Source organism: Anomaloglossus baeobatrachus, chromosome 7 (assembly GCF_048569485.1).
Source record: "Anomaloglossus baeobatrachus isolate aAnoBae1 chromosome 7, aAnoBae1.hap1, whole genome shotgun sequence".
Lineage (NCBI taxonomy): Eukaryota > Metazoa > Chordata > Amphibia > Anura > Aromobatidae > Anomaloglossus > Anomaloglossus baeobatrachus.
In genome coordinates this window covers 305,529,719-305,551,388 of record NC_134359.1, presented here as the reverse complement: position 1 = coordinate 305,551,388, position 21,670 = coordinate 305,529,719, and the positions used below count along the sequence as shown (strand labels likewise).

The following is a 21,670-nucleotide window of genomic DNA, read 5'->3' as shown; positions in this document are numbered from 1 at the left end:
CTGGGCTTGGTAACAGTGGCCTGAAAACTGGAGTGGTTAAAAAACATACTCCTTGCTCTCTTAGGTGAGGTAAACTGGTGTTTTTCTACCAGAGAGGCTGGTTCCTCTGACACTGGGGGATTGAGGTTCAGTACGGAGTTAATGGATGCAATCAAGTCACTAACATCCGCATCACCCTCAGATAAATCAATGGGGTACATAGAGGTAGCGTCCGAGCCCACAGTAAAAGTATCCTCCTCGCCCTGCAATTCAGCTCGTGAATCAGAGGCGTGGGACGAGGAAGGAGAAGAGTCCCTGCGTCTCCGTTTAGGAGGACGGGGTCCGGGGACAGATAAAACATAATCTGTTAGCTCTGCAGAGCGAGTCGGAGCAGCAGAGGCGCCCTGAGAAGGGGGCTGATGCATGGTCAGCAGAGTCTGGGACAGCTGTCCCATGGAGTCGGCAAAAGACTGGGAGATAGCTCTAGAAAACGATGCTACCCAAGCCGGGGGGGACCCCTTAGGAGGCTCCAGGCTGAGGCACCACCATGTTAGAGCAGGCATCACAATGTGGATATGTGCTCGGTTCAGGCAGAATGAGCTGACATGCAGTGCATATAGAGTAAAGCCTTGCAGCCTTGCTCCTAGTGAGAGACATGCTGCTGAGGTGGAGGCTCTGCAGTAAAGAATACACTCCTTTAGAATGACCCCCTGAGAGTGTATAATAAAGCCCACAACCAGAGGTTGTGGCTTACCAGACCGCTTCTTGTGTGCCCTCCGGATTCCACAGCTCGGACCCCCAGTAGATGCAGAAGTTGCAGCAGCCAGCGCCGATCAGTGAGTGAACGCTGATAAAATGGCGCCGGAGTGAGGAGGGGGGGCGGGGTTTAGCCCAAGAGCGGGAACCGAAGGGCCAAGGAGAGATACAGGGGAGGGAAACATCTCCTCAGAGAGGAGTGTCCTCCCCTCTGCTGAACGGCCGGTGGGCTGCGCCGCACTGTTCCCCTGCATGACTGACATGCAGGGGCACTGAAAACGAAACTAGGCCGCATCTGAAGCCGGGGCCTAGATTTTTCCATGCGGCCGACGAGCCGGCACCCTCGGCGCGGTTCTCAGGAAAAAAACAGAGAACCGGCCGGAAATTACAGCAAAGTGACAAAACACACTCTCCCCACAATAAATGTACCCGGGACCCCTGAATAACGTCTCAATACTTAGCTTTTGAGACGCAGGGCCAGGTCCCTGGGGGGGGGTAAACGCTCCGTCTGGCAGGATCCTGACAGGGCTGCGGATGGAGACCGGTCTCCTGCAAAGCAGAGAGAACCGTGATGGCTCCCACTTCAAGCCAGAGCCTCAGGGGATGGTGAAGGAGCGCGGCACGTGAAGGCTCCAGCCTTGTAAAGTCAACCTTAACAGCACCGCCGACACAGTGGAGTGAGAAGGGACATGCCGGGAGTCCAGACTGGACCCGCTTTTCTTCCAAATCTTTGAAATCAAAAATCAGAGAATGCATGTGTGTGTGTGACCTCCTGAACACAAAGCATTGAACTGGTTAGATTTGTCATCCAGGGGGTGTATATGCTCGGAGGGAGGAGCTACACTTTTAGTGTAGTACTTTGTGTGTCCTCCGGAGGCAGAAGCTATACACCCATGGTCTGGGTCTCCCATAAGGAACGATGAAGAAATTGCAATTGCGTCACGGGAATGGGGGCCATGAGCTTGTGGGAAAGCCCCGAACCACAGAACCTGGTGCTATAAAAGCCGCTGTCAGAGATCAGTGGTATTTAAGAGGTTAAGCTCAGGTCCAGTCACTGCAGCTGATGCAGATGTCGGCTGTATACTCCTGGGCCTGCACTGTAAAGAGGAACTCTTTATACTCCTGGGCCCGCACTATATACTTACACCCAGTGTATCGCCTATGTTTGCCTTGGTGACTCCTGACCCCTGGTATCCTGTGCCGCCTGTTTACTTCTGACAAAGCTTCCATTCTCTTTCACTTTCAATTTGTGTCTTCCTGCTTCTTTATACGCAGATCGAGCTCCTCCAGAACCTGCTATGGCTTCTCAGTCCATGAGAGATTATATCCGTAACTTCACCATGGACAACGGACCTCGGGGTAATCAGGGATACTCCCAGGTTCTCCTGCAGCTCTTCGGGTACACCGGTCATGGGAAATCCTCCTTTATCAATACCTGTAAGTACGTGGTGGATGATGGACCCTATGTGGCCCACGCCAAGGTGGCCGGGTCAGCGGAGAAGCCGGAGACCATGGTAAGAAACGCGTATGACCTGACGGAGAACATCACCCTGGTGGACAACCGAGGATGTGTGAAAATGAACAAGAATGAGATTGGCGAAATCTACGCTCAACTGGGTGAGCGCCGGAGATTGTTATATCATTTCACAATGTCTGTTGAGCCGTGTATCTAATCCTCTCCTGTGTGATACTGTCTGCTGAGCCGTGTATCTAATCCTATGCTGTGTGATACTGTCTGCTGAGCTGTGTATCTAATCCTCTCCTGTGTGATACTGTCTGCTGAGCTGTGTATCTAATCCTCTCCTGTGTGATACTGTCTGCTGAGCTCCTGTATCTAATCCTCTCCTGTGTGATACTGTCTGCTGAGCCGTGTATCTAATCCTCTCCTGAGTGATGCCGTCTGCTGAGCCGTGTATCTAATCCTCTCCTGTGTGATACTGTCTGCTGAGCCGTGTATCTAATCCTCTCCTGTGTGATACTGTCTGCTGAGCTGTGTATCTAATCCTCTCCTGTGTGATACTGTCTGCTGAGCTGTGTATCTAATCCTCTCCTGTGTGATACTGTCTGCTGAGCTGTGTATCTAATCCTCTCCTGTGTGATACTGTCTGCTGAGCTGTGCATCTAATCCTCTCCTGTGTGATACTGTCTGCTGAGCTGTGTATCTAATCCTCTCCTGTGTGATACTGTCTGCTGAGCTGTGTATCTAATCCTCTCCTGTGTGATACTGTCTGCTGAGCTGTGTATCTAATCCTCTCCTGTGTGATACTGTCTGCTGAGCTGTGTATCTAATCCTCTCCTGTGTGATACTGTCTGCTGAGCTGTGCATCTAATCCTCTCCTGTGTGATACTGTCTGCTGAGCTCCTGTATCTAATCCTCTCCTGTGTGATACTGTCTGCTGAGCCGTGTATCTAATCCTCTCCTGAGTGATGCCATCTGCTGAGCCGTGTATCTAATCCTCTCCTGTGTGATACTGTCTGCTGAGCCGTGTATCTAATCCTCTCCTGTGTGATACTGTCTGCTGAGCCGTGTATCTAATCCTATCCTGTGTGATACTGTCTGCTGAGCTGTGTATCTAATCCTCTCCTGTGTGATACTGTCTGCTGAGCTGTGTATCTAATCCTCTCCTGTGTGATACTGTCTGCTGAGCTGTGTATCTAATCCTCTCCTGTGTGATACTGTCTGCTGAGCTGTGTATCTAATCCTCTCCTGTGTGATACTGTCTGCTGAGCTGTGCATCTAATCCTATCCTGTGATACTGTCTGCTGAGCTGTGTATCTAATCCTCTCCTGTGTGATACTGTCTGCTGAGCTCCTGTATCTAATCCTCTCCTGTGTGATACTGTCTGCTGAGCTCCTGTATCTAATCCTCTCATGTGTGATACTGTCTGCTGAGCCGTGTATCTAATCCTATCCTGTGTGATACTATCTGCTGAGCTCCTGTATCTAATCCTCTCCTGTGTGATACTGTCTGCTGAGCCGTGTGTCTTATCCTATCCTGTGTGATACTGTCTGCTGAGCCGTGTGTCTAATCCTATCCTGTGTGATACGGTCTGCTGAGCTGTGTATCTAATCCTATCCTGTGTGATACTGTCTGCTGAGCTGTGTATCTAATCCTCTCCTGTGTGATACTGTCTACTGAGCTCCTGTATCTAATCCTATCCTGTGTGATACTGTCTACTAAGCCGTATATCTAATCCTATCCTGTGATACTGTCTGCTGAGCTGTGCATCTAATCCTATCCTGTGTGATACTGTCTGCTGAGCTGTGTATCTAATCCTATCCTGTATGATACTGTCTGCTGAGCTGTGTATCTAATCCTTATCCTGTGTGATACTGTCTGCTGAGCAGTATATCTAATCCTCTCCTGTGTGATACTGTCTGCTGAGCAGTGTATCTAATCCTCTCCTGTGTGATACTGTCTGCTGAGCCGTGTATCTAATCCTATCCTGTGTGATACTGTCTGCTGAGCTGTGTATCTAATCCTCTCCTGTGCGATACTGTCTGCTGAGCTGTGTATCTAATCCTCTCCGGTGTGATACTGTCTGCTGAGCTGTGTATCTAATCCTATCCTGTGTGATACTGTCTGCTGAGCTGTGTATCTAATCCTCTCCTGTGTGATATTGTCTGCTGAGCTGTGTATCTAATCCTCTCCTGTGTGATACTGTCTGCTGAGCTGTGTATCTAATCCTCTCCTGTGTGATATTGTCTGCTGAGCTGTGTATCTAATCCTATCCTGTGTGATACTGTCTGCTGAGCTGTGTATCTAATCCTATCCTCTGTGATACTGTCTGCTGAGCTCCTGTATCTAATCCTCTCCTGTGTGATACTGTCTGCTGAGCTGTGTATCTAATCCTATCTTGTGTGATACTGTCTGCTGAGCTGTGTATCTAATCTTCTCCTGTGTGATATTGTTTGCTGAGCTGTGTATCTAATCCTCTCCTGTGCGATACTTTCTGCTGAGCTGTGTATCTAATTCTCTCCTGTGTGATACTGTCTGCTGAGCTGTGTATCTAATCCTCTCCTGTGTGATATTGTCTGCTGAGCTGTGTATCTAATCCTATCCTGTGTGATACTGTCTGCTGAGCTGTGTATCTAATCCTATCCTCTGTGATACTGTCTGCTGAGCTCCTGTATCTAATCCTCTCCTGTGTGATACTGTCTGCTGAGCTGTGTATCTAATCCTCTCCTGTGTGATATTGTTTGCTGAGCTGTGTATCTAATCCTCTCCTGTGCGATACTTTCTGCTGAGCTGTGTATCTAATCCTCTCCTGAGTGATGCCGTCTGCTGAGCCGTGTATCTAATCCTAATCCTATCCTGTGTGATACTGTCTTCTGAGCTGTGTATCTAATCCTATCCTGTGTGATACTGTCTGCTGAGCCGTGTATCTAATCCTATCCTGTGTGATACTGTCTGCTGAGCTCCTGTATCTAATCCTATCCTGTGTAATACTGTCTGCTGAGCTCCTGTATCTAATGCTATCCTGTGTGATACTGTCTGCTGAGCTGTGTATCTAATCCTCTCCGGTGTGATACTGTCTGCTGAGTCGTGTATCTAATCCTATTCTGTGTGATACTGTCTGCTGAGTCGTGTATCTAATCCTATTCTGTGTGATACTGTCTGCTGAGTCGTGTATCTAATCCTATCCTGTGTAATACTGTCTGCTGAGCTCCTGTATCTAATGCTATCCTGTGTAATACTGTCTGCTGAGCTCCTGTATCTAATCCTATCCTGTGTGATACTGTCTGCTGAGCTCCTGTATCTAATGCTATCCTGTGTGATACTGTCTGCTGAGCTCCTGTATCTAATCCTATCCTGTGTGATACTGTCTGCTGAGCTCCTGTATCTAATGCTATCCTGTGTGATACTGTCTGCTGAGCTCCTGTATCTAATGCTATCCTGTGTGATACTGTCTGCTGAGCTTTTTCTTGTATCATGTCTGATCCAGGAGTGCTGGTTACGGTGCTCAGTACCACAACCTTCATCATCTCTCTGACTTTCCCATTGATCACACAGGGAATTTTCTACCTCTGGGGAAGGAAGTGAATTGGCAGACGGCATTCCGCGACATGATGGAGCTCCTGCTGCAGTCAGAGAGGCTAGACCTGTCGTCAGACTTTGTTGTGCCCGTACTCATCTACAGGTAACGCAGGTGCCTCATGTCAGTGAGAGGAGTCCGGAGAGATAGTAGATAATCCGTATTTACAGTGGGTATGGAAAGTATTCAGCCCCTCTGCTCCAGTATGGAGTAGAGGCACCCTCCCTTTTGAGCTAGTACAGCCATGAGTCTTCTTGGGATCCTGGATTTGGGGATCCTCGGCCATTCTTCCTTGCAGATCCTCTCCAGTTCCATCAGGTTGGATGGTGAACGTCGGTGAACGCCATTTTCAGGTCTCTCCAAAGATGCTCAATTGGGTTAAGGTCAGGGCTTTGGCTGGGCCGGTCAAGAATGGTCACAGAGTTGTTCTGAAGCCGCTCCTTTGTTATTTTAGTTGTGTGCTTAGGGTCATTGTCTTGTTGGAAGGTGAAGCTTCGGCCAAGTCTGAGGTCCAGAGCGTCTGGAAGAGGTTTTCTTCCAGGATATCTGTGTACTTGGCCGTATTCATCTTTCCTTCAATTGCAGCCAGTCTCTTGGGTAATGAGGTAGCTGGGCTCATCCGGGCGATGTCTTCTCCTGCGTTGGTTACCGACAGAGCAAACTCTGGGTTTTCTCCTTAGACAATGTCTCGCCTTTCGCTTCTCATCTATAGCACAACCACCTCCTGAATCTCCCTCAGCCTTTCTCTCCTCACAGACACTTTCCCGCACTTTTTCCCTGTCCGGGTTAAACCATTCACAGTCTCCAGGAGGGGAGGCGTCGGCCAGTCCAACGCACACCTGGAACAGGGGCCACTGTTGCCTTAGTTACCAGTATCCAGGTCTGTGCTTGCTGCACCTGTATATAACACTCTTCCTGCACTGACAAACCTTATAATACATGTATGATACGCAGAGCTCACACTCTAATGAGGTCCCACAACACACACTATACAATACACTGTAATACAACGCTTAGTAGGAGTGGGGACATCTCCTACACTCACGTGAGACCACGAGAAACAGAACGGGAAAAAATAAAAAGCAACAACTGAATGAAGCTGGTGACGTGCTGAGTGAAGACTACGTGGAAAGTGAAGCTCTCACCACCATCGCTCTATAAAGAATGGAAGAAGCTATAAAGAAGCGATTCAGGAGACCGGCCCTGCAAGAGGCGACCAACGGGAAGTGCGGCGTAGTCACGGTACATCGCCATTTTGTCAGAGACTCATATCCTGATGAGCCGGTGCAAGGAATGCGGAAACCAACATCTCCTGAGACCACAGACCCTGAGGTGATGAGTATCCGAAGAGAAAGAAGGCCGGAGAGAGAGGTGGCACCGAACCTGCTTCCAGCTGTCCAAAAGCCATGTTTACTATGGGGCCTGTTCCGTTGTGCCCCTACTCCTTAGGAAATGCTGGGGACAGTGGGTCTCCAAAGGGACTATAGTTGAAGGTGGAGGAGCCTTTTTCTGGTGGGACTGTTTGAGAAACCCTCGAGTCCACATAGGCCTGAACTTTTATTTATTTTTGCCCAAATGCGCCTTGAATTTTGCCCCAAATATCCCCCATGAACTTTATCCCAAAACTCCCATTGTGTCACATCTGCTGCAGCCCGTAATCTAAGCGACACATCATTGGATTCAGAGTCTCTTTGTCTACATCGTGATGCTCTCAGATGAGCACCACCTACAAATGAATCGAGTTCACAGCCAAGAAAATACTGATGATTAAAAAATGTCATTTTTATTCAAAATGTTAAAAATTAAAAGACAAAAATAGTTAACTAAATTTGGTATTCATACAATCCAATTATTAAGCAGAAAATACCAGAAATCTAAATATTATAATTTTAGCCACCAGGGGTCACTATTGTGCAAAGAGACAGTCCGTATACGGTAATACTTCTAACCAAATGGATATACTGTACTGTGTTACATACATACACACATATATATATATATATATATATATATATATATATATATATATATATATATGTATATATATATATATATATATGTGTTTGTGTGTGTTTGCTTAAACAGATGTCAGAAATAAAATAAATTATTCCATTTCTGACATTTGTTTAAGCACATATATATATATATATATATATATATATATATATATATATATATATATATATATACGGTATACATATATACTGCTCAAAAAAAGTAAAGGGAACACTAAAATACCATTTTGTTGTTTAAGTGTTCCCTTTTTTGCTTTTTTGAGCAGTGTATCTCCATTTGGGTAGATGTATTATATGGACTGATTCTTTGCACAATAGTGACCCCTGGTGGCTAAAATTATAATATTTAGATTTCTGGTATTTTCTATCTGCGCCTGTAACAATTAATTGTTTTATCCAATAAACACGTGCTTAATGATTGGATTGTATGAATAAGAGGAAATTTTCTTGCTTATCCCCAAATTTATTTAACTATTTTTGTCTTTTTTCAATTTTAATATTTTCAATAAAAAATACATTTTTTAATCATCAGTATTTTCTTGGCTGTGAACGCAATTCATTCTGTAGGTGGTGCTGTTAATGAGTTAGCCAGTATAATTTTGGCTATTTTTTGGTGCTCTCAGATGAGGTAGCAAATACCTGCTGACAGATCCCCTTTAATACCGTACCCCTGCATTGTTCTGCCTTTTGTGAGATAGTGGCGTCTGCTCAGTCTTGATGGCAGATACCGAACCAACCTTCTTCAAGAAACCCACCTCAGATTCTCCTTCATTTTTTTCAGAGTAAGGTTTTGGGCACCATCGTGGAGGGATTTCCCCAGTAGGACCCTGTGCAGATTTGGTCTCCTGGTTAACCCCTTCACGGCCATGGACGGATCTATCCGTCATGGAGCGTGTGCCGCTAAGCCCCGCCCCCTGCCGCGGGCAGGGTGCGGCGATCGGCGCACATATCAGCTGTTTTCAACAGCTGACATGTGTGCCGGCATGTTACCGGTGGAATTGCTTCCACCCGTAACATTAACCCCTTACATCTCGCTGCCAAAGTCTGGCAGTGAGATGTATATACGCGCGGTGAAGATTTTCACTTACGGCCGCCCCCACCGGAAGTCACGTGAGTGATCATGTGACTTTCGGTGGTTGCCATGGTAGCACAGGGTCATGTGATGACGCCTGCAGCTATGACGTTTCACTTTCGTTTTCACTCGGCCTGGAGGCCAGTGAAGCAGGAAGTGACCGTATCTGCTGTTTACAGCTGTGTAGCTGTGATCAGCAGATAGATAAGAGCGATCGGATTGCTGATCGCTATAGCCCCCTAGGGGGGTTAGTAAAATAAAAAAAAAGTTTTAAAAAATTTAAAAAAAAAATAAAATATACACATATTTGGTATCGCCGCGTTCAGAAATGCCCGATCTATCAAAATATAAAATCAATTAATCTGATCAGTAAATGGTGTAGTGTCAAAAAAATTCCAAACGCCAAAATTACGTTTTTTGGTCGGCGCAAGTTTTACGCAAAATGCAATAACAGGCGATCAAAACGTAGCATCTGCACAAAAATGGTACCGTTAGAAACGTCAGCTAGAGACGCAAAAAATAAGCCACTTTTATTGGACAAGCTTGTGAATTTTTTTTTAACCCCTTAGATACAAGTAAACCTATACATGTTTGGTGTCTACAAACTCGCACCCACCTCAGGCATCACACCGACACATCAGTTTTACCATATAGTGAACACCGTGAATTAAACATCCCAAAAACTATTGTGCCATCACACTTTTTGTGCAGGTTTTCCACACTTGGAATTTTTTTGCTGTTTTCCAGTATACCATATGGTAAAACTTATGGTTTAATTTACAAGTACAACTCGTCCCGTAAAAAACAAGCCCTCATATGGCAAGATTGACGGAAAAATAAAAAAGTTACGACTCTCGGAAGAAGGGGAGCAAAAAAACAAAAACGCAAAAACGGAAAGTGCCTGGGGGCTGAAGGGGTTAAGGATGGGCACAAGGAAATAACATTTTTCCCAAATAAAAATTAGGGGCTCCATTGTGTCACTATTCTTAATATCATTGTCCTTTTTGCAAAAATTAAGATTTACTGTGCAGAACAGGGGAACATGAAAGGCTGTTGTAGTTTTATTGTTCATCACTAAGGCTGGGATTCCACTTGCGAGAGACTTGTGCGTATCTGGCATCGCATCACCCGGCACGGCCGCCTCTATCCTGACGGGAGCGTCTCATCTTCATCAAATTCATGCTGCTGATCCGCTCCTGTCGGGAGAGAGGTGGCCGTGCCGGGTGAGGCGATGCCAGATACGCGCAAGTCTCTCACAAGTGGAATCCCAGCCTTACTCAGATGGTTGGAGAGGGTAATGGCACCAGGAATCAAACCCTGACTCTACGTCTCCCAATCTCCAGACACCATGATAGACACCTGAAGCTTGATAGGACACACAGACACAGCGGCGTTCCCTCAGGAATGGATGGTCGATATCAAGTCCTGGGTCCTGAGTGTATTATTTATAAAATGCATGGTCAACCAGGTTTAGCTTAGACCTCAGGCCTGGCCAGGTGGACTCTGAAATTGGTCCCATGCAAACAAATGTTTAAAAAATGCTGGAAAGCTGATGGTGCAGAGTGTTATGGAACGGCCTGCTGTTACCTCTGGCTTCCATCTGTTCCTATCATCACTTTCTATTAACTTAGGCTGTTTCCATTCTTAGAAAACTTGAGAAAGGGTCAGATCCAGTCCTAGGAGACCTCAGGGTGTTACACGCGTCTCTTCAGGGCAATTGGATAATTTGCTGCTAATCGAATTTCTGGGGAAAAATCAGTAAAGCTGCAAACTAGAAATACAAAAGAATTAATAGAAAATGATAATAATAATGGTTATTTGTACCCAGATGAATCACGGTGACCTTCTTCTTCTTCTCTTCTAGCGCTGACTGTCTTATTGTCGATGTAAATGAGATGAAAGAGATTCTTCTTGCTGCGAGAAATATCACAGGTACCGTCCTCTGTGGTCACCGACTGAGCTCCGATCCTCCGACCACCAACCATAGAAATAACGCAATCACCACTATCACAAGTAACGCACTGACCAATCATACACACCAAGCAATACAAATGCTTACTCGGCTGTTCTGGCTCCAGCGCCGGTCCGTGCGCCCCCTTTCTAGCGCAGCCGTCTATCTCTGTATTCCTGTACCTCGGATTACTATGGTCACCCGGCGCACATCTCTGATCTCACCTTGTGGGGCCTTTTAGGACAGCTCAGGCAGGATTCTTGTGACCCGAGTCTTGACTTGGGGACGGACACTGCTTCTGTGTGTATTCTTATTCTTAGCCACAGAATCAACCCAGCTGTAATACCACTGAGCTCTGCTACAATTTACTCCAAACACCCCCCTGCTGCATCTGATTGCTGCCCAGATATCCAGATCTCCTACAACCGGGCGCCTTTCTGCTGCTCCAAAGTTCTGTATGCACACACACATCTTTGCTGTAAACAGGTGTCTGACTGCCAACTAGGTTCTGCTGTTCCTGGGTGCTGTCTGCATGTTCTGCTCTGGATCAAGGTAGCAGTCAGCCTTTTTGTCTCAACTGTGAAGAGTTAAGTCCTCTTCTTGAGTATAGCTATGGTGCACACTGAGCCAGGATCAGGGCAGGCACTAGTGGCTGAACCTCCATGGAAACCAGCTGTACACTATGAAAGATAAAAGCTCTCACAGGAGGACAATAACGGCAGATAGAAAAAGTAAGTCAATTGCAAACTTGCCTATTTTTATGCTGTCTAATGCAGGCAATTCAATAACTTAAGTTCCCTTTAACCCCTTAACGACTGAGCCTGTACTGATATGTACTAAATAATCATCAAGGGGTAATCCCCTTTGGCTGCTGCGGGCAGCCGGCAGTGATTCCTGCACATGTCAGCTGATTTGAACAGCTGACATGTGTGCCGCGCAGGTGGATCCGTGATCCACTCATGCCTATTATCCCCTTAAATCACACTGTCAAAAAGGGACAGAACAATTTACATCCCCACCGCGGTAATCGTGCACTTACCCGTCTCCATCGTTGGCGCTCTGACGTGATCACGTGGAGCCAATGGTTGCCATGGTAGCAAAGAGACGTGATGTCACCTGTAGCTATCATGAGTCCCTTCCTGTTTCACCTGACCGAGTGCTGCCACTAACAAGAGGTATTTCTAGTGATCACAGCTGTGTAGCTGTGATCAACTGAAATGAATCAGCGATCAGACTGCTGATCCTTATAGTCCCCTAGGTGGACTAGTAAAATAAAAAAAAGTTTTAAAATGTTTAAAAAAAAACAAAGTTCAAATCACCCCCAATTGCCCCATTGAAATGAACCGTCCAATCTATCAAAATATAAAATCAATTAATCTGATAGGTAAATGGTGTAGTGGCAAAAAAATTCCAAAAGCCAAAATAGTTTTTTGGTCGCTGCAAATTTTGCGCAAGATGCAATAACAGGCAATCAAAACATAGCATCTGCGCAAAAATGGTATAATTAAAAATGTCAGCTCGAGACAAAAATAATAAGCCGTCACCGAGCCATAGATCCCGAAAAATTAAACCGCTACGGGTTTCAGAAAGTGGGGCAAAAAGTGTGCCAATTTTTTAGACAAACTTCTGAATTTTTTTAACCCCTTAGATAAAAGTAAACCTATACGTTGTTTGGTGTCTACGAACTCGTACTGACCTGAGGCATCACACCTAAACATCAGTTTTACCAAATAGTGAACACAGTGAATAAAATATCCCAAAAACAGTCATGAAATCGCACTTTTTTGCAATTTTTATGCATTTGGAATTTCTTGCGGTTTTCCACTACACTATATGGGGAAAATTATAGTTTCATTTAAAAGTACAACTCGTCCCACAAAAAACAAGCCCTCGTATGGCAAGATTGATGGAAAACTAAAAAAAACAACTATCGAAAGAAGGGAAGCAAAAAAATGAACGAAAAATGGAAAATCGTCCGGGGGTGAAGGGGTTAAGAAACTAACCAGTAGAGATGAGTGAACCCGAACTGTAACGTTTGGTGTCCGTACCAAACACCTTGTGCTGAACACCGAACACAGACGTTTGACTGTATGTCCGGTTCCTGTTCAGATTTGCCACCTGAATAAAGTTTGTTGAAAGGTTGCAGACTATCCAATCAGCAAGCATTTAGACTGTGGGCACTTACAGAGCCATCGCAGCCATGCTAAGTATTGGCATGGCTGTGATTGGTTAAGAAAATCACTGTAGAAAAATTATGATGTGGACTACAAATGGAAGATAGATGGTAGTAAGGGCAGGATAGTTATACATACCGTGCTTCCCGGAGAAACACGCTGCTGTCAGAATCTCTTCTGGGCCCGCTCATTAAGGTTCATTAATATTCACTGCTCCTCCCACCCACCCTCTGTGTCAGTGTCTGTGATTGGTTGCAGACTGCTATACAAGGCCCCACCCTGTGTTCGTGCCTGTGATTGGTTGCAGTCAGTTTGCTGTATAGAAGTGTAAAAAGAAATAAATAATTTATAAAAATGATGTGGGCTCCCCCCATATTTTGATAGCCAATGCGGGTAAAATAGCGACCGACTGCACTCCCCACCTGTGAGCTTTGTTGTGGCTGGATATCAAAATAAAGGGTAAAAAAGACGAAGGGGACCCCATTTTTTATATCCAGCCACGGTAAAGCAGACAGGTTGGGGGGCTGGTATTATCAGGATGGGAGGAGCCATGGATATTGCCCCCAGCCTAAAAATACCAGCCCACAGCTGCTCAGAATTGTTGCATCTATTAGATGCGATAATGCTGAGCACCTGGCTCATCCCGATTACCCTGGTGCGGTGCCAATAGGGGTAATATATGAGGTTAATGACAGCTCACAGCTGCAACTAAGCCCTAGATTAGTAATGGGAGGCGTCTATGAGATCTCCCCATTACTAATCTGTAAGTGAAAACAAAATACAAACCCCGAAAAAAATCCTTTATTTGAAATAAAATACAACACACCCTCTTTCACCTCTTTATTAACCCCCAAAACATCCTTGCAGGTTCCATATATTCCATATGAGGTCCCACAACAATGCTCAGTTCTCCTGCTACATCCAGGGAAACATGGTATGTATAACTATCCTGCTCTTACTACCATTTAACTTCTACCACAGCCTACTAGTGCTTACTATAGCCATTTTGCGGCCATTTTACAGCCTCGAACATCTAATCCCCATGGACTTGTATGGGTTTGCTTTTCAGGGTTCAGTTCGGTGACAAGTTGGCTTGCCGATCCTGATTTTTTTTTTTTTTCCTTTGATGGACCCCAATATCCACGGGTTCGCTTATCACTACTAACCAGCCTATTCATATCTGTGGTTCTAAAGTGTTCAAAGGTTCTCAGGACCATTTGCTGATCCTCATCCATCCAGCATATCCAGCTCTGCTGGTCCTTGCTGTATCGCATGGCATTGAGCTTGTCCAGTTTTATTGTATCAAAACTGCCTATTCTTGCTGCTCATCCACAATAACTAGCTACTAATACACCATTAGTGAAATCCACACAAATCTACAGATAGAGTCCCAGAGTATGGCTACTATTAAAAAACAAGCCACATGTCATGATCCAGGCCGGTGTCTGCCGCTGTGGTTTCACCCAGCTCCGGCCTGGTCATGTCAAGGGTTAACTCCACCCTGCCTCACTCTGGTTTCCAGGACACTATATCCTGGTGCTGCACCTCCGGTTCAGTGCCAGTGATAGTTTATGCTCTGCAACGTGTATTACAGCCTTTGGTGAGCTACCTGATCTGTCTTGCTTCCCTGCTACCTGACTCGTACCTTCCTCCATTCGTCCATCTGTCCTCCTGCTCCTGTCTAATGTGTATCCTTCCCTGTCTGTCTTATCCCAGTCCTGACCTGTTTGTCCTCCTTCCTTGTTTGTACTTGGATTTCCCAGCATTTGACCTGTAACCATGTTCCTGACTCAGACCTCCGTCTCTCCCTTTGACTGTATCTGTGACTTCTCGGTTTCTGACTCACGGTTATTAACTGGTATTCTGACTACTCTATTGCCCTCTGGTGGTTTTGCTGCTAACTGCCCTCTGAAGTTTCACTGCTTGTAACTTCAGCTTCTCCTAGTGCAGTGTGACACCACATCTTATATTTATATGTCCTGTATGTGTGTATATCTTACATGTGTGTGTATGTCTATTATACAGTGGAGAAAAAGGATTTAGTCAGCCCCCGATTGTGCAAGTTCTCCCACTTAAAAAGGTGAGATTTGCCTGTAATTGACATCACAGGTGACCACAACTATGAGAGACAAAATGAGAAAACAAATCCAGAAAATCACCGCATCTGATTTGGAAGATTTTATTTGCAAATAGTGGTGGAAAAGAAGTGTTTGAAGTTGATCTCAATATTTTGTTCTATGTTCTTTGTTGGCAATGACAGAGGTGAAACGTTCTCTGTAAGTCTTCACAAGGTTGGCACACACTGTTGATGATATGTTGGCCCATTCCTTCATGCAGATCTCCTCTAGAGCAGTGATGTTTTGCGCCTGTCGCTGGTCAATTCCCTCCAAAGGTTTTCTGTGGGGTTGAGATCTGGAGACTGGCTAGGCCACTCCAGGACTTTAATGTGCTTCTTATGAAGCCACTCCTTTGTTGCCCTGGCGGTGTGCTTGGGATCATTATCATGCTGAAAGACCCAGCCACGTTTCATTTTCAATGACCTTGCTGATGGAAGGAGGTTTGCACTCATAATCTCACGATACATGGCCCCATTCATTTTTTCATGTGCACGGAGCAGTCGTACCGGTCCCTTTTCAGAGAAACAGACCCAAAGCATGATGTTGCCACCCCCATGCTTCACAGTAGGTATGGTGATCCTTGGATGCAACTCAGCATTCTGTCTCCTCCAAACACGACGAGTTGTGTTTCTATCACACAGTTCTACTTTGGTTTCATCAGACCATACGACATTCTCCCAATACTCTTCTGGATAATCCAAATGCTCTCTAGCAAACATCAGACGGGCCCAGACATATACTGGCTTAAGCAGAGGAACACGTCTGGCACTGCAGGATCTGAGTCCCTGGCAGCGTAGTGTGTTACTGATGGTAGTCTTTGTTACGGAGGCCCCAGCTCTATGCAGGTCATTCACTAGGCCCCCCGTGTGGTTCTGGGATTTTTGCTCACCCTTCTTGTGATCATTTTGACCCCACGGGGTGAGATCTTTTGTGGAGCCCCAGATCGAAAGAGATTATCAGTGGTTTTGTCTGTCTTCCATTTTCTTATTATTGCTCCCACAGTTGATTTCATCACACCAAACTGCTTGCCTATTGCAGATTCAGTCTTCCCAGCCTGGTGCAGGGCTACAATCTTGTTTCTGGTGTCCTTCGACAGCTCTTTGGTCTTCACCATAGTGTAGTTTGGAGTGTGACTGTTTGAGGTTGTGGACAGGTGTCTTTTATACTAATAACAAGTTCTAACAGGAGTCATTACTACAGGTAATGAGTGGAGGACAGAGGAGCCTCTTACAGAAGAAGTTACATGTCTCTGAGAGCCAGATGTTTTTAGGTGACTACTTATTTTCAACCATAATTTGCAAAAAAAAAATCTTCCAGATGTGGTGATTTTTCTGGATTTGTTTTCTCATATTGTCTCTCATAGTTGTGGTCACCTATGATGTCAATTACAGGCCTCTCTCATCTTTATAAGTGAGAGAACGTGTGCAATTGGTGGCTGACTAATGACTTTTTTTCCCCACTGTATGTGTACTGTATATAAATTTATTTAGCTGGTGACAAGTATTGAATACGTCACCAATGTCAATTATTTAAAGTTTGCCAGCGCCGTCTGCTGAAAACCATCCCCACACTATGATGTTCCCACCTCCACACTTCACTGTTGTTGGTGTTTTGGGGGTGATTTGCCTTTTGGCCTCCAAACATGGAGTGTATTATGGCCTCCAAAGAGTTCAGTTTTGTTCTCATCTGATCAGACTATATTGTCCAGTATTTCACAGACTTGTTTAAATGTTGTTTATTAAACTTTATACGAGCTGGAACCTGCTTTTTGTTCCGCAATGGAGTCTTTCGTTTATGCGTGCTTACAAGAGCGTGCATACAGGCCATGGAGTGGGAGTGTGTTACTTATTGTTTCCTGTGAAACAATTGTACCTGCTGATTCCAGATCTTTCTGTAGCTCTCCACAGGTGATTCTTGACTCTTGGACAATCCTTCTGATCTTTTCACACCTTTGTCTGAAATCTTGCGGGGAGCACCTGGTCGTGGTCGTTATATGATGAAAGAATGTTCTTTCCACTCCTGGATTATGGTCCCAAGAGAGCTCACTAGAGCCTTCAGAAGTCTAGAAATTCATCTATAAATAATGCCATCAGTATAGTTCCAAAGGTCTTTAGACAGCTCACTGGTTTTACCTATCATGAGATGTTTCTTGTGTGGCACCTTGGTAATGAGACACCTTTTTATCGGCCATCAGTGGAGCTAGCTGATATTATTTGCCACTAAGTGTCAGGATTGTTTTCTAATTACTGATAGATTTCAGCTTGTCAGGACTTTCCTTGGCTTTTTGCACCTTTCTTTCTTCATGTGTTTAATAATACTCTTTCCTTGTGTCATTTCTAATTATTAGAATATAGAATTATACTTAATTAGAAAATTGGTGACGTGTTCAATACTTATTTCACCCGGTATATATATCTATATATATAATTGCCTTATTCTGTCTGTCTTGCTCCAAAATGACGTCATTACAGTGATAACCGTCGCCACACCGCACGCGCTAAAGAGCCTGTGACCAACGGCTCAACTAACTGAACAGCCCGAACTACGGGCCAACAGGACGACGCCCGACACTTTTCCCTGCACCCACCCAGAGCCCCCACTCCCCGGTGAGTGCTGCACCCCCGGGAGTGCACAACGGAAACCCAGCCGACACATACCCACCGCTCGCCCAGGAGCCCACACCGGCAACCCAGCCGACACATACCCACCGCTCGCCTCTGCCCCCCGCACAAATTACACCACTCGGCTCCACCCACCCGCACTCCGCCCTCCGCATGTATGCACTGAACACACACACAAACACACACACGAATAGTCACCTGTCCCCAGCCCTACCCGGTTAGTGCTGCACCCCCAGGAGCCCACACTCCGACCTCCGCATGTATACACTGAACACACAGACACACACACACAAATAGTCACCTGTCCCCAGCCATGCAGTCCCCGGCACTGACGTCCTCAGCGCCATTGCCCCGCTCAGCTCCACCCCCCCACACTCCTCCCCCTGCACACATTATCCCGCTTGGCTCCGCCCCCCCAAACTCTGCCCTCCGCATGTATACACTGAACACACACACAAACCTGGATAGTCACCTCTCCCCAGCCATGCAGTCCCCGGCACTGACGTCCTCAGCGCCATGGCCCCACTCGGCTCCACCCTTCCCGAACTCCAACCCCTGCACACATTACCCCGCAGGATGGGGGCACATGTCAGGATGGTGGCTGCACCACAATGGGGGCACATACCAGCATTGGGCCACATCACAGCATCAGCCCACATATCAGGATGGGGGCCATACAAGGATGGAGACTAAACCAGGATGGGACACAGACCAGGATGCTGCATATAATTGCCTTATTCTGTCTGTCTTGCTCCAAAATGACGTCATTACAGTGAAAACCGTTGCCACACCGTGCGTGCGCTAAAGAGCCTATAAACCAATAAGCAATTATAAGAATATGCTAAATTTAAACCTAACCCATCCAGTCCATTCAGTACCTTATTATTCAATCTGCTAACCTACATACACATTCTAGACCACCCAATACTTTAGAATCAGGCCACCTTCTAATATATATATATATATGTGTGTATATATATATATATATATATATATATATATTTCTTTTACTGTATCTTGTATTGTGTATCTGTATAACTTGTATACACTGACAATCAAAAGGGTAACAATGTATGCACTTGTGGCTTTCCGGCTCCATATCTCTCCATCATCTATAGTTCTGTGCGTGAGATGACTTTCCTTTTTTTTTAGATACTATATGATGTGTGACTCCTCGTATGTCTGGTGCACAGTGGAGGTGACTGATTCTCCTTCTCTCCTAGGAATCTTCCCGACTGTCGTCCTGACCCATGAGCTCAGTTCACATCTGTCAGAAGTTCAGGAGTCGTTCCGGAGGATGGGAGTGAAGAACATGTTTGCTCTGGAAAACTACACTGCCAAAGACAACATCAAAACCCGGGGGAAACATGAGACCATCCTGAATTGTCTTCAGGGGATCCTCAAAGATGTGGAGTTCCGGATGCTGGAGGAACGCGATGCTATCGGTGAGAGAATCAACCGGAAGAGGTTCCTGCTGGAATTCGCACACAGGAGAGACATGGAACGCAGACAGGAAACAAAAAACGGCGTATGTCGTCTACTGTAGGGCACAGCGGGCGCCATTATTGACCACCTGTGATACCAAGCAGGAGCTTACAGATGCTTCTATAGGGAAAAAAGTGATTGTAGGTGAAACAGAGTGATGAGAATAAAACTCAACACAATAAACACATGAAAAGTAAGAAACATAACGTAACATATTTTGATCAAAACACGTTAAAGCCTCCAACGAAGTCAGGGTGACCTCAAATGGATGGTCCCTATCTCTGGTGACTCCGCTACATTTGCCCAGCCTTTTTGGGGTTTTTTTGTAGTATGTTTTGGGGCGTGTAGCCCCCTCCGAGCTGTGCACCCTTATACACCCCTTTTTCCCAAATGATTCCCAAAGTCTGGATCATATCTTTTCCCCATTTTAGAGGAGGCCGGTCTGGACACATGGAGGGGTCAATGGAGTTAGGGACCATCCATATTGAGGTCACCTTTTTGTCTTTGGAGGTTTTTACGCTTTTTGGTAAAAATGTTAACTAAGAACCTTACATCTCATACATGTACAGCAATATGGGAGTTCATGAATCATTGATCGCAGTGTGCTGACGCAGCGTGTACACGTGTGTCTGTATATTGGCCGTATAATGGATTTGTGCACCTGTACATTGTATTTGTACTAAAATTGTTTTATTGTTCTAGAAAAAGTAAATTCACCTGATGAAAAGCTTCTGTTTCTGGCTCTGTAAGTGTCAGTTCATCTTACACGTAGACGAAAAAGATAATTGGGACAGAAGTAACTGAAAAAAATAGAAAAGTGTAGAAAATACTAAAACAAAATTCATAAACACATAAATTGCATGTATGGAAAAAGTAAGTGCCCCCCGATGATCTCTAACATTAGACTCCATTTCAGCACATTGGATGACGAGGTCCTGGGCAGCGAGGACCTCTGAGGAAACATCGACTTATATCATCACTGAGTTGATGACATTTTTGGTATTACCGGACCTGGATCTCTGACTCTTCATGTAGAAGATTCCAGATACCGATAAATCTGGAGGGAGATGTAAAAAGACTTGAAGCAACTATCATCAATTCTTCAACTATCCAAAAGATCAAAAAGTAAAGACTTCACAAAACTTCAAACTGGACGACCAAGAAACAACAGTGTCAGAACACAAGATGCTGGAAAACCTCACTAAGAAGCTAGAACGTCATGAAACACTAAGCTATTACCAATTCTGGGGTCACGATCCATGAAATGATCAATATAGTGAGGCGCACACACTTAGATGGTGGATGGTAGAAGGAGACCCTTAGGCGGTAGTGCCCGCCCCCGTCGCAGCAGCGATATGTGGTGATAGCTGGCGTAGCGAAAGTTATCGCTACGCCAGCTTCACACACACACTCACCTGCCGTGCGACGTCCCTGTGGCCGGCGACCCGCCTCCTTGTTAAGGGGGCGGGTCGTGCGGCGTCACTGCGACGTCACACGGCAGGCGGCCAATCAGAGCGGAGGGGCGGAGATGAGCAGGATGTAAACATCCTGCCCACCTCCTTCCTTCCGCATATCGTACGGAAGCCGCAGTGAGGCCGGTAGGAGACGTTCCTCGCTCCTGCGACTTCACACACAGCGATGTGTGCTGCCGCAGGAGCGAGGAACAACATCGGACCATTGCGTCAGCGTAATTATGGATTACGCCGACACTGTACCGATGATACGATTACGACGCTTTTGCGCTCGTTAATCGTATCATCCAGCCTTTACACACTGCGATGTCGCATGCGATGCCGGAAGTGCGTCATTTTCAATTTGTCCCCACCGACATCGCACCTGCGATGTTGCAGTGTGCAAAGTGCCCCTTACAGTCCAGTAAGACCAACCGGAGAACTCAAGATCCAGGACCTCCTCCTGCATGAAGATCTCACCACTTCTGGGGTCACCATGTAGGAGGTGACCATTAGACAGTGGGGTACATATAATATTTACATGGGGTTTATAAGAGAAGACCACCAATCTTCAAGAAGACTATCAGGAGAACTCAAGATGCAGGACCTCCTCCTACATGAAGTTTTCACCACTTCTGGCATCACGACACATGTGATGACCAATACAGTGAGGAGCACACATCTAGTTAGAGGATGACAGACCCCCAAAGTTCAGGAAGCCCAGCCAGATAATCAAGATTCAGGATCTCTTCTTGCATGAAGCTTTCACCACTTCTGGGGTCACAGTGTAGGCGGTGACCATTAGAGAGTGGGGTACAAATATTTTCATAGAGGTTTACAAGGGATGACCAGGAAGACAATACGGAGAACTCAAGATGCCTCCTCCTCCAAGAAGATATTCTGCATGATTGAAGATAAAATATTGATGTGTCCACATATGATAAAAAATATTACATGGGGTGTACATACTTTTTCATGTGATTTTGTAGCAAGAAAAAGTTTATCACAATCAT

The 21,670-nt window shown here is 45.6% G+C and overlaps 1 protein-coding gene across 1 annotated transcript; it reads left to right on the top strand.

Moving 5' to 3' along the window:
* The first annotated feature begins 1,975 nt into the window (after positions 1 to 1,975).
* On the top strand, positions 1,976 to 19,739 carry LOC142246574 (uncharacterized). Its single transcript, XM_075319639.1, has 4 exons — positions 1,976 to 2,352; positions 5,750 to 5,876; positions 10,723 to 10,790; positions 18,945 to 19,739. The coding sequence occupies exons 1-4, from the start codon at positions 2,034 to 2,036 to the stop codon at positions 19,265 to 19,267; spliced, it is 837 nt and encodes a 278-aa protein (XP_075175754.1). The 5' UTR covers positions 1,976 to 2,033; the 3' UTR covers positions 19,268 to 19,739.
* The last annotated feature ends 1,931 nt before the right edge of the window (positions 19,740 to 21,670 follow it).

What these genes read in the sequence shown, in the direction of transcription:
- LOC142246574 (XM_075319639.1), top strand. Translation starts at nt 2,034, where the DNA reads ATGGCTTCTCAGTCCATGAGAGATTATATCCGTAACTTCACCATGGAC. An exon ending in CGAAATCTACGCTCAACTGG is followed by an intron (nt 2,353 to 5,749) that starts GTGAGCGCCGGA and finishes TTGATCACACAG; the next exon opens with GGAATTTTCTACCTCTGGGG. An exon ending in GTGCCCGTACTCATCTACAG is followed by an intron (nt 5,877 to 10,722) that starts GTAACGCAGGTG and finishes CTTCTCTTCTAG; the next exon opens with CGCTGACTGTCTTATTGTCG.